The 21,293-nt window shown below is 30.6% G+C and overlaps 1 protein-coding gene across 1 annotated transcript; it reads left to right on the top strand.

Annotated features, from left to right (window-relative positions):
- The first annotated feature begins 1,789 nt into the window (after positions 1-1,789).
- Positions 1,790-20,708, top strand: LOC131852687 (long-chain fatty acid transport protein 4-like). The gene is made up of 12 exons (XM_059203400.1): positions 1,790-2,189; positions 3,989-4,139; positions 4,752-4,989; positions 6,666-6,915; positions 8,064-8,262; positions 8,922-9,032; positions 13,143-13,224; positions 14,025-14,155; positions 14,559-14,709; positions 15,120-15,277; positions 15,928-16,081; positions 17,296-20,708. Exons 1-12 carry the CDS (start codon positions 2,023-2,025, stop codon positions 17,454-17,456), a joined length of 1,953 nt encoding a protein of 650 aa, XP_059059383.1. The 5' UTR covers positions 1,790-2,022; the 3' UTR covers positions 17,457-20,708.
- Positions 20,709-21,293: the final 585 nt, after the last annotated feature.

Here is a 21,293-nt window from a genome sequence, read left to right as displayed (position 1 = left end):
ATCGCGCTTGGATGAGGGAAGATGGAAGGTCTCTGAATATAGATATAGGTATATAAGATAGAACAAAATTATATCCAATATAAATATTTATATTGGATTGGGTAATTTGATTGTTATTAAAATTTATATATTATAATATTAGTGAAAATTATATGGAATATGAATTTTAATTTTGCATTTATGCAATTTTATTTACTGTTTCACTAACATTTTCCGTGAATTCTTCCTAAAACCTATTTTTAAACCACGACCATTTAGACCACGTTTCGTCCGAGTTTTAACAGATTTTTTGTAATAAGACCGAATAGAACCGAATAGTGCTAAACCAGATTTATCTTTTTGTAATAAGGCCAAGTTTCTCAAGTGAACAATTCTATTTTTAAATGAGATTTGGCTTTGAGATGGGCTTATAAGAATTTTGTGGTACTGTTAGCAAAAGGCCGTTTATAGAAACACATTTTTAGTTTATATTATTAATTAATGTACATACTGAATTACAATTCTTACAATCACTCTATATATACAATTATAACAGTCCAGAGACACATCGCTTACCACCTTAAACTGTGTTATTGTTTTTAGATTCTAATAAAGCAATTTCCAATTCTAGTTTTTTAATTGTTAATTCGGATATTTTAATCTTGTAGGAATGCTCTATTTCTATGACTTCGAAGCGTCTTCTTTTAAAATATATATTGCATTCAAGATTAGATAGTCTCATGTTGCCACTGTGAATAACAATTTAATTTAATATAATACAATACGAATAAGAACTCAGTGTAGAGATCAAGGTCCTCATAGTAGTATTCGTACTCTATATTACAGCTCCATTCAAATTAAAATTAACTGACTTATGTTTATACAACAGGCATATATAGAAAAAAAATTCAATGTATATTTCTTTAACTCCTATTAATGAAATTTTATAGTCACAATTATATACAAATAATTTTAAATTACTTATCATGAGGTATATGTACATATTTATTTAGCAACATTTTCCTCTTTTTCTTATTTGCTGGAGCTCTTACATTCTCTTTATTTTGTTCTGTTTCCATTAGTACTATAATAAAATCAAATATATCAAATATTCTGTATCACCAGTATTATTTTAAATTTATAAATTTTTCATATATATATTTTTGGAATTTAGACGTTTCGATGGCTTAATGTACTTGTATATATTACTGATTTGGAACGCTTAATAATACTGCGCTAATAAATTTAATATATTAATGAAATCGTTTTAACGAAGACAGAGATAAATACATACATGTAAAATTATTTTTAATTTATACATTTTTCTTTGAAGGTATATATATTTTTGATGAATTTAGTTTTCTGGTAAAACGGAACGCAATTTCACGATGGCAGAATTAATGAACGTAAGTATTTCTATATATTATATATGGGGAATATGGAACGATTAATTGGTTTAAACCTAGACTATTTATATCTTTTTTCGAGTTTAGATTTATGTATGAATTGACAGTTATAATTTATCGCCAAATAAAAAAATGTTATTTTTAATTTTGTTGCGTTTTAAGAAAGAACGTCGAAGCAAAAGAAAAAAATATTTTAATTTTGGTACGTTTTAAGAAAGAGCGAGACGTATTGTAGACAGAAATAGAAAATTTGTGCCAATAATACCCCTCTTCCAGTGTTTCTCTTTGTATTCGCTCTAATCTGTGCGAAGTGTGAAGCTGTCAATGTTACATAGTCGTTGTCGTCGTCAGTCAGACTTGTCAAATTTGTCAGTCAGTCATGAGTGAGAGAGACGAGAAGCGAGAAGTTAGTACTCATTTTGTTGAGTTGTTGACTGCTTGTTAATTTACATCAATTGAAGATTTAAGTGGAAAACTTGTTCAAGTTTTTTACCGTTACCTTCAACGTAGTCACCAATGTGTTTGAACTGTGGGTCTCTGCGTAGAGTTAAAGTTAAATTTTAGCTGATAATCGGAGTAGCTCACAGTGGTTCGACGGTATTTATTCAGTCGCCTTTCTAGGCGCAAAATAGTAATAATGTTTTTGGCTATTATAACTATTTTTGCCGTCAGTGCTGCAATCTGGTTGTACCATGGTTTTATATACACCGTGGCTGCTTCTTTATTACTTATAGCGCTATACGGTTTAGTTTTTCATTCAAGATGGTGCTATGTAGCCCTGCTGACAACTAAAAGGGACCTCCGGTATGTACATAAATGTGAAAGTTTTCTTGTTTTGATTATGTCATTTATAGAAGTTTTCTACATATAATAAATAATATAAATTTTGCAAATAATTTAAATATTATTTACCTAAGAAATAGAAGATACTTTCCATTGTGTTTAAGCCATAATTAACAGTTGTTATTTGATAATTAACAATACTGTTTAATGTATAACAGAAAGATGTACCATGGGTACTTCTCTCCAAAACATATGATGTTCTATATAGCATATAAATTATTGAGGCAATAGTAGCATAATATATAAAATATAATGTTGATTGAAAGTTTGGCGAACCAGATGTAATATGCAAGAGTAAATGCCTATAGGTACAGAACCTAAACTATTATGATTCAGTAAATAGTGCCTATTTGATGGAGGAGTCGAAAGTGAGCAGAACTGACTCATATACATAATAAGAATTATTAAAGTGAACAAGTGTTATATATATATATAATTGCATACTAGCTATTGGTCCCAACCCATTGGTAGTAGTGGGTTGTTAATAATGAACTAGTGACACCATCACTGGCACTGTACTTTGTTAAGGTGACCTCTAAGTTAATTCATGGTCTATTTGTCAAGATTGACTTTATCCTCACATGTCATTTTCCACTGGAGCCCTGCCTGCATTGTAAACATCAGTAGCGCAAGTAGGAGCACTATTCAATAGTAATCCTCTAGAATTCAACTTTTTAATGTTAGAATTTTGAAAATCTTTTGTATCTATTTAAAATTTTAATATAATTTCCAAATATAAATACAATTATTTTAATTGTATAATTTATTGTTGATCTTGGAATAAGTTGTTATGAGTTTAGTATAGCTGTGCAAATAATAGTGTGAAGGAAATAAAATTTCATTGTCTATTTCATGTTTCTATGTACTTGTATTTTACCTTTCTAATGTATTGACATGTATCATACATAATCTTTACATGTTGATGATTGTTTACACATTTCCATACAGCATAAATAAATATTTAATTATAATTTTGTTACAAAAAAAAATAATGACACAGCCATTATATTAGAAGTCCCTAGTATGCAAATTATATTATTTTAAATAATACCTAACAGTACTAAAGATACAATATGTAGATATTTGTTATCACAAATTCAACCATTGTTATCATAAAGTTTATAACATAATATAAACTGTTATAAAAATATTTATGTTTAAATGAGATCTTTCTAATAATAGTGAGATTGAAGCCCCAAGATTGTTAATGAGTATTGGATAGTAACATTTAAAAAAAAATTAAATATGTATATAATGTGTTTAACTATGAATGACTGAATGAATGTACTCTTAATTGCATATACATGCATCTACATATTAATATAATTAAAATCAATCGATATAAATTAATGTAAATTGACTTCTAAGAACTAGAGTCAATTTAATTGTATTGTTAATATTATGTATACATAATTTTTATTTAACATGTTCTATTGCTAGAGTATTGCATGTGTCTCTCTCTGTCTCTACCTCATAAGGAGGAGAAGAATTCTGAGTTAATCAAATAGCATTCTTATTTACTACAATAGTTCCCTATCTGTTACAAATTCTCTTTGTGTACTCTGAAAAAAATATTTCCCAATTTACCTTCAATCTTATTGAACATCCTTTATTTTAGTCTTAGTCAAAGTACATATTCTATACTTTGATACTTACTATAATATTGTATTGCTTATAGTATCTGTATGATTCATATGATATATGTCACTTTAGCACTCTTTTCACTTTATGTACCATTTACATGTATATATATTTATAAGGGCACTGGTGGCATATGCTAACATTCTGTGGAAGACACGGCTGTTCAGTAAGAGAAATTGGACAATACCTGATATATTTCATGATGTGGTACAGAAACATCCAAACAAGCCTTGTTTTCTCTTTCAAGATGAAGTATGGACATTTCAAGAGGTTTGTATTCATTCTCTGTAATTGTAAATGGATTAGGAATTGTAATTTACAATTTAATTAGACATAAAATTATTAGCCATTATATGTCATGGAATGTTAATTGTACTGCAAAGTACATTCTGTAGTGATATGTTTAATAGATATATTTTATTTACCTTATTAATGCTGTACCAGTAATTTTGTTAAAAGTCATAATTCATGGCATAAATTGAACAATTACTTATGTGTGCATATTATTATATACTTTTATGAGCTGTTTCACCAACTTTATTCTTTTACTTTATTTTTGTACCACTGTAGAATTTTCTTTTATTTGATATTTTATCAGCACCTTATGCCATAATTAATAGGACTATAAAAAATATAGCAATATTCAAGTATGAAATAACACGTCTCAAAATTGTACTCATGAGTTCCTTCTGTTATAACATAACACCAGTCATATGCCAGTCAGTTTAATTATGCTGTGTACCTTGATACTTATATTTAATCAGAATTTAACAATAATTATGCCCTTTCAGAGTTTTAGTTTCCTTTTAGTATTTGGCATCTTTATATTATAATTTACAAAATGTCATGCCATTTATATAATTATTTTGATTACTTTTCAAGGTGGAGGACTTCAGTTTACGCATGACCGCGGTCTTGAAGGCCCAGGGCATAAGGAAAGGAAGCATAGTTGGGATGTTGGTAAATAATTGTCCCCAGCTACCGGCAATATGGCTGGGTAACGCACGCGTTGGAGCCGTGACACCGTTAATTAACACTAATCAACGAGGGAACGCTTTATTACACTCGATCAATGTCGCCAAATGTGACATTTTAATATTTTCCGACGAGTATCAGTCAGGTAAGTGGAATAGATGTTAATGAAAATAATGTTTGTTCTAATGAACTTTTATTATTCTATTGCCAGTTTTGTAATGCAAGTATTTAATGAATGGGCAAGAAACTGCGATAAATTTATCAAACATACATTATTCAACTTTACTTTTTAAGATGTATGTAAATCTTTATTCATTTATAGCAAAAAGAAACTACCAAAATTTGTAGCAAAAAGCATAATTATAATCATCAACTTTAAGATATTACGCATATAATTAGAAGTAAATAACAAAAAAAAATTACACATAAGTACATATATATTTATAAAATTGTACATATATATGTATAAAATTGTAGTATAGGGTACCTACGTCAAACAGATATTGATGAAACGCTATAGCTATCTATAAATTTGACGCGGGTGAAACCACGGACACAGCTAATTGTCAATAATTTCCGCAGCATACGCAATATTTTTTTTTATTGTATTTTTATCCATACACTGGGTTACATTATCGAAGTTTTTATATGGATCCCTAACGTTTTGAAAATATCCTATCGCATATGTTCATCAGGGATAATATAGGACTCTAATGGTAAAATAACTTTTCAAATCGGTTCAGTAGTTCGGAGCTTATTCAATCAAACAAACAAATCTTTCCTTTTTTATAATATTAGTATAGATTGCCTTCTATAATATTTATTTCTTTATTTTGCTAATGTAATATAACATCTATCTAAATTTGTTACTATATTGATCTTTATTGACCTTATTTACCAAAATGTTACATCTATAGTTAATTTCCTAGAGTGATAACACTATCAGTCCACATACTCTGTAATAAGTATAACTATTATATTTTATACTCGTGAATATTTCATACGTAATAATTTAAACATAAAAAAAATGCAGACTTTGTATATAGTTGTCATGGATACCTGTCTCAACTGTCGCAGCTCATGAACCAAGCAATGAAATTGCAGAATACAGTGGCACGACATGTTATTAGTCCTCAACAATATTCAGACTTGCTTGCCATTTCATCTATATAATATAAAATGTACACTTTTGCCACAAATTTCGCTTTTATATTCCTATGCCTCAATTTTATATACCTCTTGTGTATAAAATAGGTACTGCACAAGTTACTTGATGTAAAAATCATGCTAAATTTGATATCAATGTCTGCAAAGTCTTCATTTGTATTTTAAAAGAGAGACACATAAGAATGAATTGTATGTTATTTGTATTTTAGTCATAACGCAATATTTTATATATGAATTTATGGAACGGTTTATATCAAACTGCATTAATTAAAAAATTACAACTTTGGAAATATCTACAGTGAACTTTTAACTTACTATAAATAAAAAAAAAATATTGTTTTGTAAATATATTTTATTAGGAGTGCGATATGTGTTGTAAGTAAATAAATATGTACCTATTCTATTACCGTGAATTTTATTTATTACTAGCGGTCAGTTCAATGGTGTAGAGTGTAGCTTATTACCGTTACTGGAGTTATGATTCAAACAATGTCATATAATTGTTTAAATATTTGTATTGTGAGTATGTCTATGAACATTGATCTGGTAGTTTCTGTATTTGTTCTTAGTGGGTATTTACGAAAATATGTATTTAAGCATTATTAGACTAGACAAAGTAACTTGTAAATTATTTTTAATTTGTTATTTTTACAGCGATTCAAGATATATCAAAAGACCTTAGTCCATCATTGAAACTGTTTAAATTCACACATCGTCCACTAAATACTTCAAATCCTAAAACATCAATTGGAGATGGCTTTACTGATCTCACATCTCTTTTGGAATCTACACCGCCCGCACCCTGGACTTTGGCAAACGGTGACGGGTTCTGTGGTAAACTTCTGTACATATACACATCTGGAACTACTGGACTTCCAAAGGCAGCGGTTATATCTAATTCAAGGTAAATATATAGTTTCTGAATACCGTTAATCGCATTTGCATCCCGATGTATTTCAGTCATGTATAATTGACATTTTTTTTTGTATATGATAATGAAATGGTGCAACCGCCTGCGCGGTTAACGGTTTACGCTGACGGGGCACCAGTGGAGGATGATAAGATGAGAATAAGGTCAGGTCAGTTAGCCCATCGTGATAAATTCATCTAGAATTTATCAAGATGGTTTCCAGGGGAACCACGTGGAGGTCAACCTGACATGGTACATTGCTAGCGATGGGGTCGAGAGTCCACATTACTAACAATCCCTTTCCCCCCTGTATAATTGATATTATATACCTAGATGTGGAAGTGACTCTGTGATACATGTCAGCACAAGGAAACATCTATAGATATGTGTTATGAAAGAGAGATGGGATTAAACTATCGTAGTTATTGCAGTGTCAGTGAAACAACACAAATCAAAAACCATCGACCGACTTAATACTAATATTAAACTACCCTACATTTCTCCACACATAAATCAAGACAATAACATTTTTATACAATAGTTTCTATATACTTTTTGTTCTATAAAAAGTAAATAAATTTAAATATATATGAGTAAAAAATACAATATATATATGTTCTAATACCCTAGCTACAAAAACATATTTTCTATCACTTGTAAAGAAGCTACAAACTACCTAGGAATACATATGGATAAAAATACTTTATTATACATATATCATCGAGTGCTGAAGTGAAACCTCTCATATTACCCCACAACATACCAGTATCCATCTTTTCTTTGTAATAGTTTTGAGGTCGTCACTACGATTTGATGGATCTGATGTAAGGTGCCGACCTTACATTGCCATTACTTGTACGAGCTATTTTTCTTTATAGATTTGTATTCTATTACATGGTGGAACTACAAAACTGTTTCAAAACTAACTGAACGGCGACGTCTCATACGGCTAGCAGTGTAATACAATATCCAGTGTATATCAATTCCGTATCTTTAGCAACACATACTAGTTAAAAAGATTTGTCTTTAGACTTTATATTTTTGATGAAAATATGCAACCAATTTACTCGAGTGTTTCTGCGGAGTGCCTTTTTTATAGTATTTTCTTATTTAGTAATAATATTCTTATGTGCTGGTTTCAGATTCGTGTTTATGACGACAGGCATCCATTATTTCGGTTTGAACAGTTCTGACATAGTTTACTGTCCATTACCACTGTACCACACCGCGGGCGGCGTGGTTACTGTTGGCCAGGCCTTTGTGTCCGGATGCACAGTTGCATTAAAGCAGAAGTTCTCCGCGTCGCAGTACTTCCCAGACTGTATAAAATATAAAGCAACGGTAAATCTTCCTAATATTATTAACGCGAAAGTTTAAAAAAAATTAGTATGGATAGATGTTACTCTTTCCCGCTAAAACTATGGAACGGGTTGATGAAACTTTACAGTAATATGGCGTATCATCAGGGTATAATTATATATACATAGGCTATAATTTAAAGAGATATTTGTAAATTAGGGGAAATACAATGATAAATGTTAGTCTTATGCAGGGGAAGTTGCTCGCATCAGCTAGTATTTAATAAAAATACCATAATTCTTTATTGTGCACTAAAACAAATCCAAAAATTATTCTTTGTAAGTACATGCTGAACAAACGGTGGGCTTATATCTATCAGAAAACATAATATCCTATATTTATAAAAATCACAGTAAGATTTATGTATAAAAATAGGCTTTTTATTTATAAGTAGTTTTAAATTGTCATTTTTATCATTCTACCATTGGATTCAGAACATATTGTAAAGAATGCGATGCTAAAATTTACTGGAGAAAAGGTAGCCTCACCATTGCTACATTGGATCAAAATGATATAATATATCTGGTATAATAGTCATGAATTATTATTATCATTATTTAATGTTTAATGCAATTAGTTTCACGTCTTTAAATTATCTGTATTATTTGAAATTAATAAATAATATTTTTTTTTGTAACTAGGCTGCGCACTACATCGGTGAGATGTGTCGCTACGTGCTGGCGACGCCGCGGTCACCCTCGGACACAGCACACCGCGTCCGCATCATATATGGGAACGGGCTTCGACCACAGGTATATTGTTATTATTGTATAAGTTTTTTTTGTGGATGATAATGAAATGGTGCAACTACCTGCGCTAACGGTTTACGCTGGCTAAGCACCAGTGGAGGATGATAGATGTATAAGTCTACTACTACCAGGAGAAAGTCTTCACGCTATATCTTAGTTGAAACTAAACAGATAATTAAGACCGATAATTATTTTTGTTATCTAAGGGGTTTTTTCCCTTGTTTTTTGTTTTATGAAAGCAATCGTCTATAGGCACTTTGTTAAAAAAATATTAGGAAATAAGTATCATGATTTCTTATGAGAAATGCAAGGAGATAGATCTCATAAACTATACTTTTAATATTATATCCAGTGACCCTATATCCCACAATATTATTCACCCTATCATCTTCCACTAGTTATATTTCATTTTTCTATTCTTTGTCTTTATTTTAAAACTAAACAATATGAAAGTAGAATGGTTATGAAACCTTACAAATACATATTTTTAATTAATGTAGTACTTGGGTATAATTGATGTATCTATTTACTCTAAAATTTTGTAACAATCAGCTGGGTCAAATTAACAATAGTACTTACTATGTTAATTTATTACATGCTACATACCTTCATTGTTGCTTCTGTAATGACCCATTTGTTTGCATAAGTTATGTAGATACATATGTTAGGTAAGTGCGATGAATTGAGTTAAATTATATTACTGTACGGTAACATGTTTTAACATAAACTTATCTCATATGAAAATACTCATATTAGGTCTCAAACGATCTCTTTACACGCTTATCTAGTTTTGAATATGCTTTGTGACTGATTACATTTAAATGATTCTCCCAGTTTGAGTGTATTTCAATGTGTGTACATTTAATGTTTCAAAGATAAATATTATGACGTACATAATGTTTAAGTGATTTTATGTCAATATAACGTAACAACCACTTGTCAAAACGTTCTTAATTGGACATTTTTTGTATGTATATTACGTAATGTCTTTCCGAAAATTTAGGTGTTTTTCTTGGACTTTGTGCAATATATAGACTAGACTCTGTATACTTTTGGTTTCATATAAATTTCAGGATTCGTCGGTTCATTTTTTGTAATTATATTTAGTTATTATTGTGTACCAAAGTACGTTGTATATGTGATTAAGTACGTTGTATTGTAAAATTATAATGACTGAGAGTTGAATAAACATGTTTCAGTCATTATTACTATTCACAAGGTGAATAGACTTTGTCATGTAACAAGTGAAATGTCAATATAATACCATTAGAGAATACTTTGGAAGACTTAATTCCACGTTTTCATCATGTCATTCTAATGGGTGACTTAAATACATGTATCTTAAAAAATGACTATAGGACTGATAACCTCATGGGTCTGGCTTCTGGCCTTAATCTCCAGGTATTGCCTATGCTTAAACCCACACATTACTTCCATAACTGTAGACCTTCCCTTATTGACTTAATTCTTGTTTCACAACCCGACAAAGTTATATCTCATGGTCAAATGTGTTCTCCCTTTTCTCAACACGATTTAATTTATCTATCATTTAACATGCGCCCTCCGAAGAATAAGGGTAAGGTTTTATTACTTCGCGATTTTCGGCATATAGATCTAGATCGTTTGAGAGAGGATATGAGGAATATTGACTGGTCTCCCTTACTGCTAGCTGATAATATCGATTGCATGGTTGAAACATTTAACAAAGAGATCATTAAAATTTTTGACATCCATGCACCAGTGCGTCCAGTCCGCGTTAAACACGCTCCTGCTCCTTGGCTTACTCCTATTATTCGGAGAACCATGGCCAAACGTGACAGAGCTAAAAGTCAGTACAAGCACGAGAGATCACAGGTTAACTTTGAATTGTATAAAAAGCTACGCAACGTCTGCAACAGAATGTGTAGGGATGCTAAACGCCGATATATCCATAATACTATACAAAACCTTAGACAGCCTCAAATTTGGAAGTTTCTCCAGTCGCTAGGAGTGGGCAAGGCCTCCGACTCTTCGCTGAGTGGTCTCGATCTCAATGCGCTAAACATACATTTTTCCTCTACTCCTGTTACTCTTAGCAATTCCACTAAAGCCAATTCCCTTTCCATTCTTTCTAACCTTCTCCCACAGAATTGTCCTTCCTTTACTTTCAGTACGGTATCAGAAGATGCTGTTAGAAAGTGTATCCTTTCCCTATCCACTAAAGCTATCGGTAGCGACGACATTAGCCTTAAGATGATTCTTACTGTGTTGGAAGATATTTTGCGTGTACTCACTCACATTGTTAATTTTTCTCTGCAGCAAAATGTCTTTCCATCACAGTGGAGGAGGGCTTATGTTATACCTCTCCCTAAAACGTCAAACCCTACTTGTTTCTCCCAATTTCGACCCATTTCCATACTTCCCTTGCTCTCCAAAGTTCTCGAATCCGTTGTTCATAGTCAACTTTACATGTTTCTCTCTTCTAATAACCTGTTATGTCCCTTCCAGTCTGGCTTTCGTCCCTCCCATAGCACTACTGGGGCACTTCTTAATATTACTGAGGATATAAGGCAGGCTATGGAGGACACCAAGTTGACTGCTATAATTCTGCTAGATTTCAGCAGCGCATTCAATTCTGTAGATTTTGACATCCTTCTTGGTGCTCTCCGTGCTATTAACATTTCTGCTTCTGTTATAGAATGGTTCTCTTCTTTTCTTTTCGGTCGCCAGCAGTGTGTAAAAACTAGCGAGGGTTCCTCAGACTGGATTACTTTAACTGCTGGTGTACCTCAAGGCGGTGTTCTCTCTCCATTACTATTTTCAGTGTTTATTAACAATATATCTCGTATCATTACTTCTCCATTCCATCTGTATGCAGATGACTTGCAATTATACCGTCACTTTACATTGTCGGAGGTGGCACAAACAGTTGCAGATTTGAACTGTGATCTCTCGGCAATACAAGCATGGGCTAGGTCTTTCGGTCTTGTTGTAAATCCTGCCAAATCCCAAGTTATGATTGTTGGTAGCAGTAGACTGAGGAGCCGGTTGGATTGGTCTACTATACCCGCACTTGTATATGAGGGTGTTCAGTTAGTGTATACTGACAAAGTTAAAAACTTAGGGCTTATCTTAGATGGCACAATGTCTTGGACACCTCATGTTAATGAAATCAGTAAACGGATGCATTATTCATATCACTCTCTCAAACGACTTCAATATTTTCTTCCTTTCAGTACCAAAATTATGCTCGCACAATCCATTTTACTTCCCATTCTTGATTATGCTGACGTTTGTTTCTTAGACGTGACTGAGGAGCTCCTCAATAAACTCGAGCGCTTACAAAATTTAGCCATCAGATTTATTTTCAGTTTACGTAAATACGATCACGTCTCTGAATTTCGCGCTCGTTTAAAGTGGCTCCCAATCCGCCTTCGACATAATATGCACATCCTGACCATGCTCTATAACATCCTTAATAATCCCAATGCTCCTGCTTACCTTAAATCCCGCTTTCAATTGTTGCCCCCTCCTACTAGACCGAGACGTCTTTGCCAAAACCACTCCAAAATGTTAAAACTTCCACTTGGCAAGTCACAATTCTTAGGAAATTCCTTTTCATTTCGCGCTGCTCGGTTATGGAACAAACTACCAGTACAGATACAGGAAAGTCCATCAATCGGTTGTTTTAAGAAAAGGTTGAAATCGTACTATTTATCGACCTTAGTATGATTAGTTTCATCATGTATTTTATTATTTGTATTTTGTGTAATATATGTAGATATCTATAGTAATTGTATATGTATGTATATATATATATATAACTTTTACCAATGTTTATTTTATTTATTATTGTATATTTTATTTATTATTGTATATTTTATTATAATTATAATATAATTCGAACTTTATTTAATATGTTGAATTTTAAATATTTTATTTTTTCATCTTTTGGAGATTTTAACATAATAGTTTTAATTGCACAGGTGTTACCTACTCAATACTAGCTATGCCACATTGTTGGGTTGACTGGTAGAGATCTCTCTTAGAGATAAGTCCACCTTTGCTCACTTTGTATATATTTAAGTTTAGAACTGTATTTAAAAGTGCAATAAAGAATATATATATTTATAGATCTGGAAAGATTTCCTCAACCGATTCAACATCGAGAATGTCATTGAGTTCTATGGAGCCACGGAAGGAAATGCTAATATAGGTAATTTAATTATTTTAAATATTATTGTTTGATAGTTATATTTCGGGACGCTGCTTGTATTAAATTCGAGTTAAGAGTATTGTATGTATTTATCTATATATATTTGTAATCTAGAATATATTCTATCTGTGTACCAAAATTCATTCAAATCTACTCCGTATTTTGCGTGAGAAGAAACAAACAGCTTCAAACAAGTATCCAAGTAACTTCACAAATTTTCTCGTTTAAAATATTAGTAGATATTTTTTATATTATTGTTTTAAGTTTGTTATATGCAATATAAAATTAATTATTTAATTGATGAAGTTATTAGTTAGTAAGTAGTTTATTGACTAGATTACATAGTAAAATCTAATTGAGTCTATAATGACCATCAATTAAATAATAATGAATAAGGCCGATTCTTATACCACCCCATTATATCGCTGTTGATTGAGCATTGTATTAGATTATTATACATAGCATTAGACAATGTTAACTGTAATTTACTTTATTTATAGTTTTTTTAACAAGTTGATTTTAATGTCTCGCTCACGTATTTCTATCCTCATGCAGTTTGTTTTGTAAGCTGCGTTTCAGTTGAAAGGCGAAATATGGCAGTAAATTTTATATAATTAAAAGTCATGTTTTCTTAATATTTCGGAATGGCAATGTATGTGGGGCATCATATCATGTCGGGATCCTTTTGCTATTCATGTCATTCAGGCGGTGGTTGTCATTCACAATCAGGTGGGCTGTCTGTTGGCTTCTATGCCATTGGAGTTTCATAAAAAATTAATATTGTGTTTTATTGGTATCAGTGAACTTTGACGGCACACCGGGCTCAATAGGATTCGTGTCCCGAATAATACCAGGCGTGTATCCCATCGCTATAATCAAAGTGAACCAGGAGACCGGCGAACCGATAAGAGATTCTAGGGGGCTTTGTCAGGTAACAACAAAACAAAACATATAGTTTGAAATATACATATTTCAAATTATATGTTTTTTTATTCTCCTATTCTTTATAAATTTTTATTTGAATAGAGAAATTATGGAAGTATTTTATTATTCTCTATCCAAATTTTAATGTCTTTTTAAAAATATAAACATATATATCTATTTTGAAACATTGATATTCATGTTCGCACTGGTCTGGCAATTACTGGAATGTATTTTTTTTTAATAAAAAATATGTGTTCTTCTATTTGCTAATTATTTTGCATTTAGCAATAAGGTCGCCCATTATATTTTCTGTGAGAGAAACAATAAATAGTTTATATTTCATTGTATATGTGAATTTTTTTTTACAATAGACTTGCAAAGTCTATTATCCGTATATCCGTTATTTACAGCTTGCGGAACCCAACGAGCCGGGCGTGTTTGTTGGCAAGATTTCTACCACGAACCCGAGCCGTGAGTACCTCGGGTATGTGGACAAGGCCGCCTCAGATAAAAAGATCGTCAGGAACGTGTTCCAACAAGGAGACACCGCTTTTATATCAGGTACATTTTTAATAACATATTATCAAATTATATTAACTCTTGTAATTTCATTTAAATTATGTATTTAAATACAATCAGTGTGAATGTGTGTGGCGTCTTCAACACAAGTTGGTGGATAACAGTAATATAGATTTTTCTGTTGTTAAAAATAACAATTTAGTATATTTGGAAAAGTGATGATCGTTATTCCCGCGTTCAGTGCCTTATCTTTAATAAAATCTAACAAAGTTGGAACCATATATTTTTTTAATTGTATCAATTTTTTTAATCAATATTTTATTGTTGTTTTTATTATTATGCATATTGTACGTATACTGTCCAGAAAAGCTTACAAATTCCAAAAAATATGTAGATACTATAAGTGTTACAATTACTTACAATTTTTATATTATAATTTACTATTTTTCCAGGTGATATCTTAGTCGCGGACGAATTAGGGTATCTGTTCTTCAAAGATCGTACTGGTGACACGTTCCGATGGAGAGGCGAGAATGTCAGCACCAGTGAAGTTGAAGCAGCCATATCCAGGGTTGCCGAGCATAGAGATGCAGTTGTTTATGGAGTACTGGTGAGATAACTGACTACTCTACACAGCACAACTCTATGAATGAATAACATGTATTGTTAATTTCTTAGGATATTACAAATTTACATTTTATGCTGGACCCCTTATATAGTACGCTGAAAGTATCGAGTACCTTTATTACCATTAAATACGACTTGTTTCATTTTATAAGTCGCTGCATGCACGCTAGTTTCAATGTTCCAAATTTTCAACTGCTGCAAAAATATATTTGAACTCATCTTCGCAAATTTTGTATTATTTTTTATTATTCGTTTTGAAACAATAGATTTTATTTCCATATTAATTCTCATGACTGTATTTCTTTAATTACCTAATGTATACTAGTATAAGCTCTTACTCATATTGAAACAAAATCAATCAAAATTATGAACAACACAAAATTCAATTCAAAAGAATTTTTAAAAACATTTGTATTCCTGAGTTGTTTTTGTTTGTATGGGTCTGGGTGGCTGGCATATTTATGTATTTACCAAAAAGATGTCTCTAAGTATTTATAACATTTGCCTAGTTACCATAACACAAGCTCTGCTTAGCTTGGGACTAGATGTCGCTGTATGAACTGTCCCGGGTTATTATTATTGTTATTACTTAAGTTTCATAAAGCTGAAGTTTAACAAATATCTATTTTTCAGGTGCCCAATACTGAAGGTCGCGCTGGCATGTGTGGAATCGTGGACACGGATGGCACTTTAGACCTGGACAAACTAGCGCGAGATCTCGCGCGCGATCTGCCCGTCTATGCTAGGCCTATATTCATGAGGGTCATGACCAGTGTAGATTTGACAGGTAATATCTTACTATTTAGTATCTCCTGTAGTTACTGGACCGAATTAATTAATTAATCTACAAATGTACGTGCATACAAATAATTTTCATACAATAAATTAACATTACACGAATGGACTATGTTTAAAGAGTGTAGCAATTTCGTAGATGAGGGGCTGTTCAAGTATTACGTAAGCAGATTTATCACAATTATTTACCCCCCATCCCCCGTTGTCAGCAAAAGTAAGCAAAGCTCTTACCCCCTCCACCCATGCTTACGTAAACATCTCTCAATTAATGTATTGTTTTTTTTAGCAAAGTCAATGTGAGGGTTGCCATTCCTGTAAAAAAGTAAATTACGACCGATGACGTAATCATCATACAGACTCCCCCACCCCCATGTCATCCAAAATAAGCAAAGAAAAGACCCCCCCGCCCCCCTATAGTGCTTACGTAATACTTGAACGGCCCCTGACTCATTCCATATATTACAATAGCCAAAATCATCCAAACATCTGTTAGTTTGTTATGACTATATGAAATTTGAAATTTAAGTTTGCTGTAAGTATTGTCTCTCTAACTCTTACAGTGCATCTGCAAAAATACAGTACCTAAAAGGAGAAAAAAAATATTTGAGACTTATTACTAAGTCTCAAATATTTTTTTTCTTCTTATTGAAGGCAACATTAATGTATTTTATTTAATTGTAAAATAAAGGAAAGAGCTGTTGATAATAAGTCAAGTTTCGTTTCAAAGTTTTGGCATTATTAATTTAATTTTTTACTTGCTTTATTACAAAGTATCAACTATTCTGACACAGTTACTTTTCTTTTTTATGCATTTGTAAGATAATATATTAATATAAAATAAATTGTTGATTCACCTGAAGAAAAGTCCTTGAACAAAAATACATGGACAGTATTATATATATACATGATTGATTTCTAATTGTCTTGATATAACGTTTTGATGCTGTAAAGTATAATATTTTGTTCTCTATAGTCTTGAATGTTTTTTTTTAAATACTAATTTTAAACTTGACATGGGTGGATACTGCGATCAATATCATAATGTGCTATTCACTAATATTATCTGATACAAGAGGGGTTTACAGCACTCGCCTGTCAAAATTATCAACATTAATATTGATAACTAAATTATCAAATATAGTACAGAAGATTAATAGATAACGTATCATTCAAATTGAGCCGATTCAAGTAATAATCTCCTTTCAGGTACATTTAAAATGAAGAAAATCGATCTGCAAAAGGAAGGATTCGACGTAAATTTAATTAAAAAAGACAAACTATACTATTTAGATACGAAACTCGGTAAATACTTGCCACTAGGACCTGAAGTGTTTGAGAAAATTAATAATGGACAAATTAGACTGTGATCTGTTTGTATCATAAAGTTAAATAGGTTTACTTAATTTGTTATCTCGGGTGGTGTTATACTCATTTTATTGTTAATAAGTTATGTGATTAAACAATAGGGTTCTCTGATGAACAATGGGGTTCTCATAGTTTTAAGTTTATCGAATTCGGCAAAATGTTGGTCGGCAAATATTAAGGGATAAGGTATTGCATGCTTGCATTTATTTTCTACAATATAATGTATAATGAAAGGTGCGTGATTAGTTAATGGGATATACTTTATAGAATCTCCTTGGTTTATTAAATCATTATTTGTTGAGAATTCTATAATGATAATAATTACTTTATTTATAACATTATGAAAAACACTTGAATATTGTACTACACCGCCAATCTCTATATATATTTGGATTTTCAATGTATTTCACATGTTGTACTTAAGCATTGGATGCTATATTATTTGTAGATACCTATTTTAATTATATATTTTTACTAGCAATGGTGTTGGTTGTGAATATGATGAGCGACATTCCTAATATCTAACTTCCATTTTTATGTAATGGATGCTCAATGAATGATATATTATGTGATGGTTTACGGTCACAGTGTGTATTTAATTTGTTATATACTATTACGACGCCTTCAAGTTTCATCTCAGTATGCCAAGTTTGAATTTATTCAAATATGTAATATGTTACCGGGAAATTTTATTCTCTTTGATACATAGAAATTTCAATAAATATTATATTTTGTTTATCTGAGTACATCTTTTTATTATTGATTTCTAATTTACAATTAACTACAATTTCAGTATCTACTCCAATCTGCCAATGATTTATATAGAATTGTAACCAGAATTTCATTTTTCCTTTATGTTAATTATATAATCGTAACAAAATTAATCAATACATATTATATCATTTATTTATATTCCATTTCTAGTTTAGTTTTCAAGGAATATGTAAATTAAGTATCAATTCGATATAACATAAGAAAAAGAAAAGATTCTTAAGAACAAACAGGGTACTTATTGCGCTTTTATTTCAGTTTTATTCTATTATTCATTTTTGGTTTTATAGACTATTGTTATTGATATATTGGCTGTAATATAGTTATAGCAATCTTTACTACTATTATTATATTGACAAATATGCATTCATATGTCACAAATCAAGATGTCTACAAAATAAAGACATTTTTTAAAAAATGTGTTAGATTTATATTGTACTTAGAAACTGAGTCGAAGTGCGTAAATTAATCTCATCGCTGTGGTGACGGGCGGTGGGAATATTTTGTTATTATTGCTAATTTTCTATTAATTTGCTAATAAGGAAAATTGTTTTATATATAATAACGTCTGTCAAAAAAATTCTCAGCTCCGAATTATAAGCTAACTGCATAGCATGCTAACTGTGCAGATGGTAGTAGTGAATCTAAGAGTTAATCAACATTCCCAATTTTTATCAGTGTTTATACTTTTTTACATGAAAAGAAACTAAACGGAAAATAGAACCCATGATAGAAATACACAATGCACACAGGGTCTTAAGATTATTTATGACAAAAATTTAGGCGTCATAAGTCAGAAACGGTGTCACGACTATATGAATTAATATATGGTTACTGTTCATGTAGTTACTATATAATAATAACTGATAATAATTAATTTCATTTCAATGCATATTTGAATATATATACTATTACTTATAATATATGTATTATTATACTTTCAAGATATGTATGTAGTATTTCATTTAAATACCTGTTGCAGAATTTACGGAATTAAACAACACTTACAACTTGTTTAAAAGAATACAGGCTTTGAAGACTGTCGCTTAAAAAATATTAGCTATTTAAATGATTGGCAATAATTATATATGTGTAGAAAATAGTACACTTGGCTTTTATACTTTACAAAATGCCTTATTATCTACAAATATTTACTTATAAAAGTAATAGAAGACAATTTTGCCACTAAACATGGGTAGGGCAATGTATGGTTAGAATCGTGATATCATATCGACTTTCCACTTCAGAATACGCTTTGCCACTTTATTTAGGATTACAGGTTTCATTTATTATTAATAACTAATAATTAAACTATAATAACAAAATAAGTGTGTCAAATTAAGAGTTCACTTCATTTGCCAACCATAATGTAGATTTGATATAAAATATCAACTGTGTGCAGATTATTTATAATTGTAGACTGGCAACATATGATATGAATGAATATTTTTAAAAGATCTACTAAATAGTAATAAAACTTTTAAAGTTAAAAATATAATAAAATATTTTCTGTAGTGAATATTTAGGAATTTCATTATAATGAAGTACTGAAAGGAAATTATACATTTGGTAAAAATAACTCGAATACAAAATGTTAATTGTTAGATTTATATACTTAAAACTTGTATTTTATACCTTAAAAATGTTAAGGCCGTATAACATCGGCAGGACTGGACTGATTAGGTAATGTACATATTGGTACTCTCGCACACTTATGGGAAACACTGTTTAATAGATGTAGACAGTTCTTTTCGTGTTTAGATATTGTAATCCATACTAAAATTCGAAAATGTGTCTCTCTTTGTTATTTTTATGATTAACAGGTGGACGGATTTTAATGAAAAACTGATTTTAATTCCCAGCAAGTATTTCCAAAAAGATATTAAAACTTCCAGGAACATTAACTTTCCTTCCTAATAAGCTATATTTGCAGGTCTTCTAGTATTGCAAGAGCTTTAAGCAGTAATAATGTAGATACTATTTATTCTCTGAGCCTTTCTTTAAAGTTGATTCGTTCTTTATTATGGTTAACAATTTAAAATACGTCTTTTGATAAAACAATATGAATGCTCTTACCCAATAAATTATAAAAAAAACAGTTGCAATATTACCCCAGTTTTGGGAAATATTAACATGATTTTAATCTCGTTATAAAGCAGCTTCTTCTGTATATAATTGATGTATTAATAGCATAATTTGTGTATTATTGTACAGAAAAAAATTTCAAAGCAAACTATAATGCTCTGCACCTGTTAAAGCGGTTGTGGTATAGTTTACTACTATACTATACGAGTAATATGTACTTATTGATATTTGTAATAATTCTTTTGACAAGAATCACAGCACCAAATGTAAGAACATAATTAAATACTGGGTTTGATTTTGTTATCGTTGATTATAATATTTTATGTTGAAAGTTATTGGAATCTCAATACAAATTATGAATATAAAAATTTCCCTATTTATTTTTACTTTATTAATTTTTAATTATAATTGTTTAGTATCAAAATACATAATTGATTTATTAAATGTTTATTTTCTTTGAAAGTATTTTATTTTAATAAATTAACCCCTATAATAAGTAAGAGAAATATTCCCATCGTTTTATTGTAGTATTTTCTACTAAAAAAGAGTTTAATATTTCTTGATCACTGAAGTCGAAAATCTCACAATATCAGCATTCAAAATTTATGAATTATTAGATCAGATTTCTAGTAATGAACGTAAATTTAACAATGCACTATCATTCTTAAAACGATTACCGACAAAGCAACCTTTCAGTTCTTATTAAAAAATATATACTAGAGTTAAAAGAAGGTAGACGTTCTTAAACTTCGGTATGAACGCTCAATAGTAGCATCATTAATATTTCATAGTTGTATATTTACTACCTACCTACACATCAGACTAATTTGGGTAGACAGTAGTAGAAAATAATTTGTCCTTGGACTAATATTTTCGTGTGGTACGTAAATACTGTAAAATGCTCAGAGATACTGACTGTATACTGTAAACTTCTGAACACATAAAAAAAATAATGAATTTGTATTTCGAACAACCATGAAAAT

The sequence above is a fragment of the Achroia grisella genome, unplaced genomic scaffold (assembly GCF_030625045.1).
Source record: "Achroia grisella isolate CSIRO2021 unplaced genomic scaffold, CSIRO_AGI_Agris_v1 utg856, whole genome shotgun sequence".
Taxonomy (NCBI): Eukaryota; Metazoa; Arthropoda; class Insecta; order Lepidoptera; family Pyralidae; genus Achroia; species Achroia grisella.
This window is presented reverse-complemented; position numbering and strand designations above follow the sequence as displayed.